The 16,590-nt window shown below is 58.6% G+C and overlaps 1 protein-coding gene across 1 annotated transcript in view; it reads left to right on the top strand.

Moving 5' to 3' along the window:
• Nucleotides 1–4,211: 4,211 nt before the first annotated feature.
• Nucleotides 4,212–16,590, top strand: part of PHACTR3 (phosphatase and actin regulator 3) — a 209,314-nt gene continuing 196,935 nt past the window's right edge. Inside the window, exon 1 of the mRNA XM_039236929.1 lies at nt 4,212–4,694. Within this exon, the coding sequence (XP_039092860.1) occupies nt 4,577–4,694 (118 nt within the window). The 5' untranslated portion in view covers nt 4,212–4,576. The remainder of the gene's footprint in view (nt 4,695–16,590) is intronic.

Here is a 16,590-nt window from a genome sequence, read left to right as displayed (position 1 = left end):
CCGTGCGCCTGGACGGTGGCCGGCCTCCCGGGCCGTCTCCGGGTGCCAGAGGTCCCTTCTCCGTCAGCAGCCAGAGGGATCTTCTGGGGACTCGCTTCTGCCACCAGCCGCTTCTCACCGTCCGTGGAACAAAACCCAGACGCGATGCGCTGTGTGGTCTGTGTCCCGTCCGTCTCTGCAGCCGGGCTCGCACCCCGGGCCCCTCACGCTGCCTCTTTTCGGGGACTTGAGAGCCCCATGCCGCTGCCACCTCCAGGCCTCCGCACAGACCGGTCCCTGGGCCTGCGTCCTGCTTCCTCCTGACTTGTCTGTCAGTCTTCAGCCTCAGGAGGGGCATCACCTTCTCAGCCCCGGCTCCTCCCTGCCCTGCGGGGCCCCCCCAGCGCTGGGCCCGCGGACACCAGCAGATCGATCAATCCTGTGTTCTCAGGACCACGAGGCCGAGGATCTATCCTGTTTTGTTCCGGGAAAGTCATGTCTTTTGGCACAAAATAGACATTGCCCTGCACGTCGTGTGAGGAAAGAACCAGCTCTAGCGACATGGGCGGGAGGGGTCGGGGGCTCCCGCCTCATTCTAAGCCTGGGCAGGGACAGGAGGGGTTTTAAGCAGGATTACACTCTGCAGAGGTGAGAGGCGGACCCCGTCTGCTCAGGTCCCTGCGTGTGCTGCGTTTTTGTCCTGTTCTATTTTATTTTTTTAAGCAGCTTTATGGAAATACTGAACGTGCCCCAAAGCTCACCTGTTGTGAAATTTCCAGTCGTGAAACCCTCACCGTAATCTAACTTCAGGGCATTTGGAGCGTATCTGTCACCCCAGAAGGAAACTGCTCATTAGCAGTTCTTCCCCACCCCCCAGCCCAGGGCCACTCTGCCTCTGTCTCCAGAGATGGCGTCACGTGCGTGGAGTCACACGATAGCAGAGCCCTCTGTGACCTTCTTCTGCTCGGGATACTGATTCAGGGTCCGTTCCTAGTATACCCGGCATCACTATTGTGCTCCTTTTCACGACTGAGCGATGTTACAGTGGATGGATGTGCCGCATTTTGTTTATCCATCGGTTGACGGACATTTGGGTCGTTTATCTGTCACGCAGCCTTGTTTCATGAGTGGGCTCACAGGGATCTTGTAGCAGGGAGGGGCGGCTGGCAACTTTCACAGAGATCCCTTGCGGGTATTCTCGGGGCAGGGACCCTCAGGGGACAGCTGCCCTCTGCCACTCAGGCTGCCAGCCCGTCCTGCCCTGGGGCTGAACGCCTTGCAAGGCCAAGGTCTCTCCCGAGACTAGTCTCTGCTGACCAGTAGCAGCGTCCCATTTTTGGTTTTTAATGTAAAGCTTTTTTTTTTTTTTTTTAATCACGGAACCTTTCAAAGCCAGATAAAAATATAATGACAAGCTGCGCGTCTATCCGGCTCTGACAAATCACAATATTTTGCTAAAGCATATTTTTAAAAATTTGTTTTAATGTTTTATTTATTTTTTGAGAAAGAGAGACAATGTGAGCAAGGGAGGGTCAGAGAGAGAGGGAGACACAGAATGTGAAACAGGCTCCAGGCTCTGAGCTGTCAGCACAGAGCCCGATGTGGGGCTCGAACCCAGAACCAAGAGATCATGACCTGAGCCGAAGTCAGATGCTTAACCGACTGAGCCCCCAAGCGCCCCCGCTAAAGCATATTTTTTAAGAAACTAAATCTTGGTTGCCAGTCTCGTCTTCTCTCTCTCTGCTCCTGGAGCAAATGCCAAGCCTCCTCCTTTCATATGCTTTTTTTTTTTTTTTTAATTAAATGTTTTAAAAAGTTGATTTATTTATTTTGAGAGAGTGAGCAAGTGAGAGAGATCAGAGGAGGGGCAAAGAGAGGAGGAGAGAGAGAGATTCCCAAGCAGGCTCCTCACTGTCACTCAGAGCCTGACGCGGGGCTCGAATCCAGAACTGCGAGATCATGACCTGAGCCCAAAGCAAGAGCAGGGCGCTCAACCGACTGAGCCCCGGGGCGCCCCCATGTGCTTTGAAGTCCGGCCCTTACAGTTTGGTGGAGCAGGTGGCCAGCCTCAGTGAGGACCATGTGAAGGGGTTAGAGATTATTTTCGGTGGTGCACAGACAGGCATTTAGGACATTGGCTTCCATAGAAACTTCTTCCCATTCTTTGTCCTTCTGGTGACATTAAGAACATCTCTGGGGCCCGAGTGAATGCCTGTCCCATGGTTGCTCAGCGAAGTTGGGGCCCATGGGGGACCTGGGTGACAGGACCCAGTCCTTCATGCAGATGACAGGGAGGCCGCCTCTTGTCACTGTGGCAAAGGTTTCCTTTAACAGGCAACTAAGTGCAAAGAGTTGATTTAAGGAAAAATCTTATGTAGTAGCAGAGCAGGTTCTGAGCAGGCCAGTCCTAAACACGGGAGGGTGGGGGTGGGTGGTGTTTGGGTGCCCGAAGGCACCTTTCTTCTCTTCTCCGGGACGTGCCCCTGGGCTGCCCTCCTCCCCTGCACCCGGCTGGTCGGTCTCCGCACCTGCTGCCGGCCGGACCGGCTGCAGGCTTCTTCATCTCCGTGAGGGAGGAGCTGACCGTGTGCCAGGTCGGAGGGGGGGGTGTCACAAGCCTCCCCGTGGGGCCAGGACTCAGCCTCGCTCTCCAGGGGGCTTCCTGAGGACCCGCTTGGAGAGACCCGGCTTGTGACCCCGGCAGGCCACCCACCCCTGTGACTTGCCTGCGCGTCTGAGGTGGGGATTGCAGCTGCTCTCACCAACTCGGGCGCCGTGAGGAAGAGGCTGCCCTGCAGTGAAGCGCTCAGCCCCCAGCTGAGCGCATCGCAGTCCACATGTTTCTGTGTGGGTAAAAGTGTTTGGTAAGAGGGCCCACCAGTTTCTTCTCTGTTTCATGGCACTGTCGCCCGTACCTGTTTGGGGGTCACATCTTGGTTTACTGGTGGCCGTTCCCAGCTCTAACCCCCACCCCCCACCATCCTGGGAGACCCGTGGCGGGGGGCGGGGGGCGGTGTGTCTGCCCTTGGTCGCTGCTGGGTCCGTAATGCTGATGTGGTGCCCAGCACGCGCTGGACTCTGGGATATCTGAGTGAGGACTGAATGCATGACCGTGTTCTCTGCTGACAGCCCAAGGCTGTGTTCGGAGCCAGCATCCATGTTATTGCCCTGAGTCTCGGTTCTGTCTGGCCAAATCCAGGGGAACAGCCCCCAGAAGGTCCCCTTCCCTGCGCTGCTGTCACCAACTGTGGGACCCCTCTGACCTCCTCCTCTGACCTCAGTTTCATCCCCTGGAGTGGGGGTGTCCCTGGAGTGGCCTAGGGGCTGAGACGGGGTCGCCCCCATGGGGCTTCCGTGCACCACCTCTGCCCTCAGCAAGTCTTGGGTGGGAACAAACTCATCGGGTGTCTCCATGGCCCTGTCATCCGGGCATCTGGTGAGATGCCCCCTCCTCTGGGCACCTTCCCAGACGTGGTGGTGGCCACACCCCGTGGGCTTTCCTCTTTTCCTTACCCCTCTTGTCCCGGAGCCGTAGAGGCACCTCCCAGTCACACTCTCTGGGATTGGTGAGAATTGCTCATTAGCACTTTGGAGGACGCCTCTGTGAGTGGGAGCCCTGGGGGCTGTCACCTCCACTGCCTGGCCCATCACCTCCATCCAGCATCGGGGGAAGCCTCCCTGGAAAGCATGAAGTACCCCTCCTGCCTGTCTCCTCCCAGGCAAGGGGCTGGGCCGGGGCTAAAGCAGCCCCCCCCTCCCCACCATGGTGGAGTCTGGGCAACAGGACCTGTCCCCGGGAGAGAGGGGAGACCAGCTGCCTGGAGCTGCTGGGGAGATTAGGCCCTGCCTCCCTTCCCTCAGGGTCTCCTCCCCTCCTGCTGGGAGGGGACAAAGTAGGACTGGAAGCTTTCTCGGTTCTAGCTCTGGGGGGAGTGGGGGTGGGTGGGCAGTCCCTAACTCACCATCGGCCCCCACCTCCCGCCTCCCCAGGGCAAGCGGTAGGCGGCCCAGGTACTGAGACCCCTCCCCATCACCACGCTGGCTCCCAGCCCCTTCCCTCGTGACGTCATGCTCCTCTCGCGTGGCATGATGGGAGAATCCTAATGTTTTCCAACAGATGCTCCAAGAACAGCTTTCAGATTAAAGCAACTGCAAGAGCAAAGATTTTCCTTTTTTTCCCTTTTCTTCCGGGGGGTGGGGGGTGGGGTGGGGGGAGGGAGTGCCCCCAGAAATTCCTGGACATCACCCCCTGCCCCAAGCACGCAATAAACACTGACAAGAAAAAGTTTTTATTTCCTGGTTCAACTTTTTTTTTTTTTTTTCCTGGAATATAGACTGAAGAATGGGAATAAACACGAATAAATAGCAGAGCGAGGCGCGCGCGCCGGGATGCGCCCGGCTGCGGCCGCCCGGCTATTGTCTCGGCGCCCTGAAGCCGGCTTGGCGCTGTCCCCTCGCTCCTGCCCTCTCCCCGGCCTTTTTGATTTTCCTTTTTAAAAAGACGCCCCCTCCAGCCCCCTCGCCTGTGACCTTGGCCGCCTCGGATGCTCTGATTCCACGCGCCTTCCTCCAAGTTGCCCCCGCGCCGGCCAGGCCCATGGCCGCGTCCGAGGACGGGAGCGGCTGCCTCGTGTCGCGGGGCCGCTCGCAGAGTGACCCCAGCGTCCTCACGGACTCCTCGGCCGCCTCCTCCGCGGACGCCGGGGAGAACCCAGGTAACGGGGCCGGGCGAGGGCGGCCGGGCGGGCGCGCAGGCCGGGGGCCGGCGGCGCCGCGCTCCGCAATCGGGGAGCCGCGCCAGCACCGGGCGCTCGGGCTCCGCAGTTCGCGTCCCCAGGAGCGCGGCCGGGGCGCCGCGGAGCCCTTTGTCCGGGGAGGAGCCGATTTCCCGGGCAGAGCCGGGCGCCCCGCGTCGGCCCTCCCTGCGGGCGCGGGGCCTCTGCGCGCCTCTCCGAGGGGCTTCCCCGCCTTGCGTGCCGGCCAGCTGCGGGGAGAGTCAGACCCGTGGCCGCCGCCGCCGGCTCGGAGCTCTCCTCCCGCCCCCGGGCCGCAGCTCCCGCGGCCGGGCCCCCGCGGCCCCGCGCGGGCAGGGCAGCGCCCCCGCGGCCCCCGCGCCCGCGGGCTCCGCCGGGCCTGGCGCACCTGCGCCCGCCTCTCGGGACAGGTGTGCCCGGCGCAGCCGCGGGCGGGGACCTGAGGGCGCGCGCCCGCTCTCATTAAATTATCCGGACTTTGCCCACTCCCCCGCCCCCGCGGCGGCCTCGATTGTTTAGGTGATAAATCCGGTTACAAAGGCGTCTATATGGCTTGATTGATTACTTTCCAGAGAGGAAGAAAGGCCTAATAAAGCAGGAGGGGGGTGGGCTGTGCGGGGCCTGTCACCATGGAGACGCAGGAAGCAAAGTGATCATTAAAACCTTTCTCCACCAGAAGGCAATTTTCACTTCACAGAGAGAAGTCTGAGCCTCTGAAATGTAGGGTTCAAAAAAAGAATCAAAGCTGGTGTTTTGGTATCAAGCCACTGGACTCAATTTCCTATCTCCGAGAAGCCCAGCCCCCTCACAGATTATGTTTGGACGTTAAGTTGCCGGTGGCCTTGCGCAGAGACTTATTCTCTCTAAAGGCACCGGCCCCAGGCGGGGACCTGATCCCGTTAAACGGTGGGCGTCAAAACCAAGGCCGTCCCTGGGGCTGGGGTGCAGGCGGGCCCTGTGGGGAAGGATTCCTTCACTTCCCTGCAACACATAGGAGCTGTGCTCTCCAACTACAAAGAAAGACCTAGTAAAGGCAGCTCTGGGGGCGCCCGGGCCCAATTTGGAATTTTAAACAATAAACCCATGCAAGGCTTGTACGATTTCTTTGTTAGCACTGTTGACACTGTGTCACTTGGTCACACGAAGTTGCCGCCGGAGGAGACCCTGGCTTTTCTGCATCCGGGAGGGCAAGTTAATTTTCTGGAGTTTCAGGCAGAGCCGGCCATGAGCAGCCCCTTAAGGCTTTAATTAATCCTTCTGCTAGGAACCGGGGATGAAGCCTTCAGCACTCCATGATGGATTGGTTTTGTCTGTGTTGGAGATGTACCTCCATGACTGTTCCAATTATGGAAGTTGAGTGGCTCGTCACCAGAGAATCCTTCCCGGCTTCTTTTGTCTCCCTGGCAGTAAGAGGAAGCAAACTTGAAACGGAAATTATGGAGGATTTAGCTTTTTGGCTGTCTGTGAGTGGATGCCTCCGTGGGTGGGACCAGAGGGTTCGGCAGGTGGCTGGGGCCCGTCCACCAGGCAGAGGTGGAAGGACTTGGATGATTCAGTGTTGCCGCGGGAGGGCAGACGCCGGAGGGAGTCTCTGGTTCGGATGGTCAGACCGGGACCCCGAGAGCAGACGGCTGAGGAGGTGAAAAGTCTCTGGCGCGTATAGTTCTGTGAGTGGTAGAACCTTGCTAAAGATATTGGGCAATTAAGTATTTATGGATTGTGTTAAGCAGAGGAGTTCTGGCAGAAAGAGAACAGAATCTTCAAGTTGGAAGCAGTCTGGGAGCTTGAAGCAGGACGGGTGGACCCGGGGGGCATTTTCTATAACTGCCTAGCCTGGTTGCCTTGGCAGGTGCTTGCATACCTCTTTTGATGGGGGACTCACTTCTTTACTGGGCAGTGCATGGTTCTCTTCAGGCAGATCTGTTTAAAAATTCTTCAGGTGGCTCCTAGAGGTGTGCCGCCCGTCAGTCCCGAGGGGGTCTTCTCGGGGTGTGCGTTACCCCGGGGTTTCAGAGAGTCTCTGAAGGGCGGTTATCACACCAATCTGACTCGTTCCTTCACTGGGTTGAAAAGTCCCAACCCTCACCTTGCCCTCCATTCAGGACTTCATTTGTCGTCCTGCTGCTGTAAAGCTCTACCCCTGAGAACTGCAGCTGGCGACCCAGCACAAAGTCCAGGGGAAGAGTCCCCGTCTTCGGTCTAGATTCTGTACTTTTGTAAGACACCCGAAGGTTGCGTTTACTCTTGGCAACCTCCCCCCGCCCCCAATGCATTTTTAATGCCTCGTTGTGCTCTCAGTAGCAGCTCAGGAGCATTCTCAGAAAGGCAAAGCACCCTTCTCTCTCTCTCCAGAGGTGACCTCTGTGAGGAGTGTAGACGGCCTCTGGCCCTTTCCTGCGGGTTTATAGCTACCCGTTCTTGGAAAAAGTCTTTAAGGAAACACTGTATGTCAGGTTCCTCGTTTTTGTGTTGCACGCTGGGTCTCGGAGGTCTTGACCCGTGGTGCATCTCCATCTCCCTCTCTTCTGATAGGCACACAGTATGCCAAGGAACACATTTTTCTCTTTATATTAGATACTTGTGTTGTTTCCAACGTTTGCCTATCTCACTGGCTGTGGGGCCCCAGGCAGAGCCTCCTTGGGCTCCCGTGTAAATTTCTCCTGGGGGGTGTCCCGTCACGTGGGATGCCAGGGTTGCGGCCCTGGAAAATGTGCCAATTGACATTCTTTCCAGAATCTCCGAGAGGGCCCTTTCTCTGAAGGCTTGCCAACATCTGAGGTCATCAATCTCCTTTTCCCGCACGAAGAGTGACACATGGTGGCTCATTGTGTTAATTTGTGGATCCTTGATCGCTGGTGAGCACGAGCCGTTTTTTGTGGCCTTATTAGTGCATTAAATCCCTCAGTGGCCACGGACTGCGTGGTCTCTCTCGGTGGTCTGTGGCCACGGACTGCGTGGCCGGGATGAACGGCTTTCTCCCAGGGGCCCGTCCGGGCTTCCACTCTGTCCGCATTGTTGCTGCGTTAACGATTATGTTGCATCTTTGGAAGACTCTTCTCTGTAAAATCCCTGCTCTGTACCCACAGGCATGGCCAGGCCTTCTCCCCAAATTGAGCTGGAAACAAGGTGAGGCAGCACCCCGTGACCTTTCCTCCTTCCGAGGAGTTTATGCCCGCGGGGAGCCTTGCAAGGCTTCTCTCTGCCCCTCCGCACAGCGAAGGTGGTCTCTGAGCTCCTTCCTGTCCTACCTGTGACACCTCCCCCGCCTTCCCTGTCCTGTCCCCTCACTGGCCTCACCCGGTCCCTCTTCCTGACCCGCTCTTCCCTCGGCCTCTGTTGCTGTGTTTCCCTCTCCTGGCTCCTTGCTCGCCTGTCTCCTGCTTCTTCCCCTGGGCACATCCGGAGTTCCTGAGGGCCCTTTGTGGCTTCTTTCTCCACAGCGCCCCCCCCCCCCCCCCGATCCCGGATGCAGGATGGGAGACTGGGCTGGGCCTTCCCGGGGACTGCGTGCCATTGGCACCATTTCTGTGGGGCCAGGCTGCTTCCCCTTGTAAGGATCTGGCTCTGGGGGCCAGCCAGGGGGAGGGGGGGCCGCTGATTTGGGGCAGGTTCCTCGGGCTTAACTCTGTTCACGTTTGTGCCCAGTCATTCTCTGCGGTGGGGGCCACCCTGGGCACTGTGAGATGTTACCAGCACTCCTGGCCTCTACCCACTAGATGCCAGTAGCTCCCCACCCCCTAGTATGACAACCAAAAATGTCTTCAGGCATCTCCAGGGGTCCCCTGGGGGCAGCGTCTCCCTGGAGAGCTGCCAATGTTGATCATCCTTCTGAAACCCCAGTGTGTGTGTCCGTCACCCACCTGGAGCTTCCGCTTCCCAGTGTCCAGGGTGGGCCCTGGTAACGCATGTCTAACAAGTGACGGGTGGGGCTGACCATGCAGCTCAGGTGACCCGCCCTGGGAACCACTGAGCCTAGCACTCAGCCATGGCCTCAGGCTCTCTGCTGACAACTTCTTGGGTGTGTCTGTGTGTGACCACGTGGGCCCCGCCCTGTCTCCTGAGCCCCAGCCCTCTGTGTCCAGCTGTCCCCTTCCCATCCTTCAGGCTTCGGGCCGACGTCACCCCTGTCCCTCCGTTCTGGTCCACTCGCGGCTCTCATCACCGCCTGGCATCCCGGTGTATTTCGTCCACGAGGACTGTCCCCCTCCAGGCCGGGAGCCCAGCACAGCGCTCACACGCAGGAGGCCCCAGCGAGCGTCCGGGGGATGAACGGGTGCAGGCACCAGACCGCGGGCGTAGCTGCCGAGACTTGGGACGGCCAGCTGGCGGCCTGGGTGGAAATCAGCTCGGCACGGCCGCAGGGCGGCCGGGAGGCCAGCAGCTGCCGCTTGTGCAGGGGCGGGTCCACTTCCGCCTTATTGCCTGGAGGGAGAGAAGCCTGCCCAGCGTCCTGTGCCCTCCTGAGCTGCGGGCCGTCACGGGGACGCGTCCCAGGCCGCACTCCCGCTGGGTGTCCTGCGCTGGCCCCTGCTGGTTGGGTCTCCCGTGCTCCAGAGGCCCCCTCCCCTGCCAGGGGGAAACTGCTCCCAGTTTCCGTGTCATCGGCCCGGGAGCCCCCGCCGCCTTCCGGCTGGACCCCTCGGGACGGAGTCCTGCGTCTTCTCTTCCCTCTGCCTGGTTCCACGGTGAGAGGGACGGAAGGATTCCCAGAGTGTAAAGCTGGTCTGGTCTCTCCTTTGCCTCAGCCCTTGGGCCTGGTGGCGACAGGGCGGCGCCCCCCTTTCTCCCTGATGGGGAGCAAGTCCCCGTGCCTCGCTCCCTGCCCTCTTCCCTGAGTCCTGAGGCCTGGGGTCGCCCGCTGGCCTCTCGCAGAGGGCCTGCATGGCCTAATCCGTGGCAGCCATAGCCTTGCCAGCTTCTTCAGCTTTATTACAAATAATAGCTGGATGCTTTAAAAAATTTATGGAGTTTATGAACTTTAGAGTTGTTTTGTTTTTCCCTGATGGTGAAAGCACTGCACACTCCTTACAGGAAAAGACTGGATACTTTTGAAATTTCTGTTCCCCACCCCCTTCTCACCCCAGTGCAGCACTCTTTGAAATGATCTCACCGATGTATTTGACAACATAGTTTATTATCTGTCTCTCCCTCTGGAAAGCGCTGTCCAGTACGGTCGTCACTAGCCACCTGTAGCCATTTAAATCTGAGCTAAATACACAAAAATTAAAATTTCCTGTCATCAGTTGCACTGACCACCTTTCAAGAACTCAGTAGCCACATGTGGCTGGTGGCTGCCATATGGGTAGTGCGGATCTAGAACACCCCCTCCCCAGAGTGTTGGGACAGCACTGTTCAGGATAGGAAGCCCCCTGAGGGCAGGGCCTTGTCCACTATGCTTGTGGCTGCTGCCCACTGAATGTTGGTTACATTGAGTCCACCCAAGCTGGCCGTGTCTCAGAGCGTTCCCTCTGGAGGGACCCTTGGCCTCCCTCAGGCTGATCTTCTCATGTTCTTAAGGCGAGGACATTCAAACAGGTCATGTCTTATAAGCTCTGTGACTTTGGGCAAGTCACCTCACCTCTCTGAACCTCCATTTCCTTTATGTCACAGAGTGGTAGTTATTGTTCCTAACTCCTGGTGGGTGAGGCTTCCTGAGCTAGTGGCTGTAACAGTGAGTGAATTTCGAGACACTCTTCTTTGGTTTCGCAGCTTAGATGGTTCTGTCTTCTGTGAATAAAGTCAGGAGGCAGCGGACCCTGTGAGGAGGGTGGGAGGCAAAGGAGGAACAGCTCCTGGGGCCACTTACAGCCCCTCCTACAACTGGGTCCTGTGAAGGCCAAGCTGTCAGCCTCTCTGTGCTGCACACTCCCCACTGTGACTGTGGGTGAGCCCGTACGGACCCAGCAGGGCCCGGTCAGGACTCAGAGCCCCACAGCGTCTCAGGAAACGGCGATGAGAAGGAGGAGGAAGGCTCTGGTTCCGATTCAGATTCTGGTCTACCTGGATGCTTGCAGTAGCTTGCTGTGTGGACGGGCTGGTTCTAACTAACGGTCTCTTCCCACCCAGCCATTGGCTCCAGACCTCACCTGCCCTTTCCGTAACCACCGGTTTTCCAAGGCCACATCTCCTTCCACGGCTTCCTCCCTGCCCAGCCCCCGGGTCCTCTTCCTCAGATGCTGCTCCCCCCGCTGCCTGCCACCCCCCTCCCCAGACTGCAGTCCATCCGGAGTCCCCTCGCCTCCAGGGTGCTGACTGGTCCTGTCACTCTGGGACAGCATTCGGGTGCTCTTGGAATAAGATGGGAATGTGTATCCTGGGGAGAGAACGTTCACTTTTGTGAGTTTGCCCGGCGGGCTCTTTTGGGGAAGGGCACCCAGGGCTACCGCAGCACCCTGTTTTAAGACATATGCTGGCAATCCAGATTCTGATGTGAAGAGTGATTTGTAAATGCTGTGTGGTGTATCAGGTAGGGAGTGGCTTGGCCTCACGCAGTAGCAAAGCTAAGTAGCACCGGTTGAAGTCGGATCGGAGTTCTCATTTAGGGAAGTGCAGACAGCACACCAGCCGCCTGGCCGCAGGTCGAGGGCCCACGGTTTTCTTCTGGCTCCTGTAGTGTGTACGGGACGGTCACACCTGCCGCAGGAAGAAGGGCGTGGGGACAGGCCGAGGGGTCATGACCCTCCTTTCCTGGGAGCCGGACCCAGTGACAGCTACTTACACCTCCTGGGCCAGAAGGGCTTCACTTGCCACCGGCAGCTTCGGGGGGCTGGGAAACGCGGGGCTTTGGTTGGTTGGTTTTTGATGGTTTCAGATGGGTGCCTGGCGACCCTAACAGGAGCAGCTAAAGAAGGGGTATTAAGGCTGGCTACGGGTCGTCAGCTGCGGTGCCTGCCAGGGCAACCTAGAAACAAACAAAGCCCCAACCCAGACCAAGCACATCTGGGGACGCCTGTGGCCGGCAGGCTGCCCTTTGAAAATTACACAGAAGGAATCTCGGGAAGGCCGAAGCAATTACTGTGTTTCATGACATTTCTTTACCGAGAAATTAAAGGTTGGGAGTAAGATGTGTGATCTAAGCCTGAACATTATGTCCACCCAAATTTTATTTGATAATATTTGTTCGGGGTACAAGACTGACGAGGTCGCTGGCCTTCACGGAGCTGACAGTCTGGTAAATTATTGATAGCTGGAGTGAAAATGTGCGCGTTGTCAACTCTGTTTTCTACACGGGGCCATCAGACTTCTGTTTCGCCTTCCTCTAAACCCCCGAGGAAGCGCCGGGGGGGGGGGGGCGCTGAGAACCCCACCCGGGGAGGGGCACAGAAGCAGGAGGAGGTGGTGGGAGCGCAGCTTGAATCCTGGTGGGTTTCATGCCTGCCACGCCCACTGCTGCCGGCCCCACCCCTGTCTGCGGGCTCGCTCCCTGCCCCACCTAAGCCGCCCCACTCACCCCTGTCCACCCAGGCACTGCCTGCCCCGCCCACCCTGCCTGCCCCGCCCACTCTGCAGCACCCACCCTGCCTGACGGACTCACCCCGTCAGCTCCCCGCACTCTCTGCCCCACCCACCCTGCCTGCTCCCCCGTTCTCTGCTCGCCCCTTCATACATCGTACCTGAAGGGCTTCAGTCTTTGAGATGGAACAGGTACCTGTGCTTCATCCCCTTCTTGGCTCAGGCAGTCCATCTGACAGATGTATATGTGTCTGTAGTCGCATAAACACACAGGCCCAGACATACTCCTCCATTTCCCAGTCCATTTAACCAGAATGGCCACCAGGACGAGATTTATTTATTGAAAGTCGGGCAAGGTGATGGCAGAGACTCAGCCGTCTGCAGAGTCGTTGAAGGTTTTATCTTTAATGGGCTGGGGCGGTGTCCCTGTTTGTTAAATCAAGTTTTGGATGGGCAGCTTGGCAATGCCCCTTATCTAATGGGCACTGCGTTAAGTAGACTTTGACATTGATTAGTGGGCAGTCGCACAATGAATCTGCCAGGACCCAAGGGGAGGACAGGAGCCGCAGCTACACGGCTTAACAAATGCACTTATTACACGTTGTTATGCAGTTGTTTTAAGTGTAACACCTTGTTAAAGCCACCGTCTGCTTTGTACTCTTACTAATGAGTTGTGTTATTACTTTATTTGTTGGTGCCGTTCCTTCTTGGAACCTTTGTATCCATGTGCGGAAAAATTTTTGCCGTGTTATAATCACTGGCTCCGGGGATTTAAATACAGTCAGAGAGACGTGCCCGAAGTGATCTTTTCACTTCCCTTCAGCAGGAAAACATTGTCCCGGGCGATGTTAATTCTGGGAGGCCTGTGTTTCTGCAGCCATGTGAGTGAGGTTGCTGATGACCTTGGCACATGGGTCAGGGTCTTTCGTGCAAAGCCCCGAGTGCGTGCGAGCACCGGGTGCCGCTCTGCTGGGCTGCCTGCCCCTGCCCCACACTCTCTTTTCTCACTGGACTCCAGGTTCGACCATGGAGGCGAGTGCTCCAGAGAGGGTGGTGGTGTGTGCTCTTCCTTTAAATCAAATTTATGTACACACCGCCGAAGATGGCCTCAAAATATCATCAAGGAGCCGTGGTAAAGCATCGAAGCGTGCGGCGACACAGGCACGGCAGAGGTCACAAAGGCGGCGTAGGGTTCAGAGGAAGGGGGAGATGCCGTGTGTTATCATCCTGGGCTTGTGACCCTGGTTAGTGTTATTCACGTGCTGCCCTGTGAAGCACTGCTGTGTGCAGGGGGCAGGGGGAGGGCGTGGGGGGCGATGCAGACGAGTATTGCCCGTCCTGGAGGCTCGCGGTCTGGCTGGTGGCATCCCGAATTCACAAGTACAGAGAGACAGGACACCCGTGTGATGAGCACCAGCCCCCTCCTGGCTGTAGCGAGCTCATCCCCCCCCCCAGCCATCAGGGGTCTCAGCCTGGAGCGCTCGCCTGCAGGCAGGGGTGTACAGGTTGGCAGGTGCGGGATCGAGGCTGGACGCGGCTGCACCTCTTTCCCGCCCGCACCTCCTCCTGCGCGGGCCCAGCAGTGGTGTCTCGTGGCAGGTGGAAACGCACAGCAGCTCTCAGGGTCTCACGCCTCCACTTCTGTCTCATCCTGTGAGAGGAGGCACATGGGCAGTGTGCTGAGCAGAGGGAAATACAGTCCACCCCTCGGTGGGAGGAGCGGGCAGATCGCACGTGGGTGCGGGGGGGGGGAGAACTGGGGCCGTAGCGCAGACCCCACTTGTTCCCCCTCCTGGACCGCAGGCTCCCAGAGACGACGGGCTCAGTGAGGTTCACGTCTCCTGCTGCGTCTCACATGGTGGGCCTGACACTGCGAACCCGGAAGACAAGGTGTGAGGGGACCTGGCAGGCACGGGGACTCCGGCGTCAGACTGCCCGCGTCTGCGTGACCTAGATCCACTTACGTCTCTGGGCCTCGGTTTCCCCATCTGTAACATGAGGATTGTTTGCAGCGGTGCCTACCGTGAGGGTGGCCCTGAGGACCAGGTGCGTTGAGCACTGTGCCTGTCGCTACGGACAGGCTTCCACCCAAGGCGTCGTGGTGGCCCCCTGAGCAGTTTGGCCGATGACAGTGGGGAGCTCTGGGCTCTGCAGCATTGAGCCCCTGACACCCACGTGTCCCACTGGCGCCCTCACGACGCTGCAGGAAGAGTCCCCTCCCGGCCTGAGGTCACCACCGCCAGGCGAAATCCTTCCCGCCTTCCCGCCCCGGCCTCTGCCCGGCCCCGGGGCTGTTCGCAGGGTCGCCCGTACGGGAGGGACACTCCTCTGGAGGCCGTGCGCCCATCTTCCTAGTTGGGGAGCTGAGCTGGGGGTCAGGACGTAACAGATCCAGGTCAGATGGCAAGGTCGAAGGCTGGGCTGATGCTCAGGAGGGGGCGGGTGGACGGTGGGGGCCTCCTGTCCCTTCCCCCCCCATCCTCATGGGGAGCTGATTCCTTCTTAATAGGAAGCAATGCAAGGTTTAGGTATAGTTTATTATTTTGTCTCTGTTTTTAGAGGGATTCAGCATCACCAACATGGAGCTGTCCATCTGGGCAGCCCCTCTGGCGGGGGTGGGGTGCAGGCCACTCCCATGAGTTCCCCGGTGATCTCCTGGGACTTGTCTTTTCCTCAAGGTCATTACCGCAAACACTGGTGACATCTTCACGTGACGGCTTGCCTCTAATATCCTCCCAACTCTTCCCTGCTTTCTGGGAGCCGTGTTTGTACCTTCTTTCTGTCGGGACTTGTGTTACCCACTGCTGTGTTCTCAGCTCCAGAAGAGTCCTGCTCAGAGGAGGCGTTCGAGGAGCGTGGGTTTTATCTGGAGTATGTGGTAACGACACCCTTCTCCCCATTCGCGGGGACCCACGAGCGGAAGTAAAATTGAGGGGAAAACGTCTTCCAAACAAATAACAGCAACGAAAGGCCATGATGGCTTCGGGGGGCGGAGTGAATGGTCTCACCTTCCGGAAATCCCCAGAGCAGACGAGCAAGTGTAAAGGGCAGCCGCTCAGAGCACGGCATCTTGCTAATATGCGTTGCTACAGAGAAGCCTACAAATTTGTTAATAATTAGTCTCTGTGTGGTTTTTAAAATTAACTAATGACAGTTTATTCCAGGGGGATATTAGCACAGAGCAGCTGTTCTCTCAGGAAAATACAGATTCCAATCAATCGTCTTGTTTTTCTGTTTCCTTTTCGTGACCCTGGGCGGAGCCGTTGCATCCTGCTTGGTGAACCCTTTAGCCAGGGGGCAGGGGTCGTTTCTCCCACGGGCACCCAGGCGCCCAGTCACCAAACATTTCATGGGGTGGGACATCATGGGGGCGGAGAGGCTGTTAGGTGGCTTCTCCCCACAAGGCGTGACAGCCTGGGCTGGGAACAGAAGAGGCACAGAACACGTGTGTGACGACACCAGGTGGCTCATTGCAAGCGGGTGCTCCCCTGCACATCCCTCCATCCTCCCGTCCATCCAACAAGCCAGGTACTGTCTCTTAGCCCGGTGTGATGGCAGCCTGGGGACAGCATGCACAGCGAGGCAGAGGCGTTGCCTCATCCCTGTGGGGTAGTCTAGTGGGGGGTGAGCTGGGACTGGGTTACCCCATAGGTGAATACTGGTCACACGGAGGTGAGGCTGCCTGGTGCTCTGAGGGGTCCTGCAGGCTGGGAGGCCCAGGGAAGGGGTGCTTGAGTTGGGAGCTGAAAAGTGGGTCTGAATGACAGGAAGGGCAAGGTTTCTTGGGTGAAGAAAATGGCTCGTGCAAAGGCCCAGAGGTAGGATGCTCAAGGGGTAAAGTCAGCCAGTGGCTGGAGGGTGGGGAAGCAGGGGGTGGGTGGGGTGGGGTGGGGGGGGAAGAGGGGCCAGGTGGGCAGAGCGGGGAGCTTGTCTACACCTGCAGAAGCAACAGGGGGCCAGGAGGAGGGGCCTGCACGTCTCCGTGAGTGCACACGCGTGCGCCTGCGTGCAAGGGAGGGGGAGACGGTGGAGAGCTCCAGGTCTCCAGCCTGCTTTCCTGTGCCCGCAGACCCCTGTCGGGGTGTTTGTAGGTGAGGGACCCTGGCTGCACACGGATGGGACGTCCCTGGGGAAGGAAGCCTGGAATCAGGCCTCACTCGGGGGATTGGGGGGCACTGCTGCATAGTCCCTGTCACCCTGTCACCCTTGGGAATCTTGGGGACCGTGGTTGGGACACGTGCCATGTGCCACCTGTCCCCCCCCCCCCCCCCCCCCCCTCCCCCGACTCCCGTGCTCCCGCACCCCCTCCCTCCCCGCGCCCCTCCCCCGACACCCGTACTCCCGCGCCCCCTCCTCCCCGAGCCCCAGGAGCCGATGGACTGGGGGTGTCCCCTCCCCTGCTCGC

Source organism: Hyaena hyaena, unplaced genomic scaffold (assembly GCF_003009895.1).
Source record: "Hyaena hyaena isolate Hyena2069 unplaced genomic scaffold, ASM300989v1 scaffold_118, whole genome shotgun sequence".
Lineage (NCBI taxonomy): Eukaryota > Metazoa > Chordata > Mammalia > Carnivora > Hyaenidae > Hyaena > Hyaena hyaena.
The sequence above is the reverse complement of the archived record's forward strand: the minus strand, read 5'-3'. Positions and strand labels throughout refer to the sequence as shown.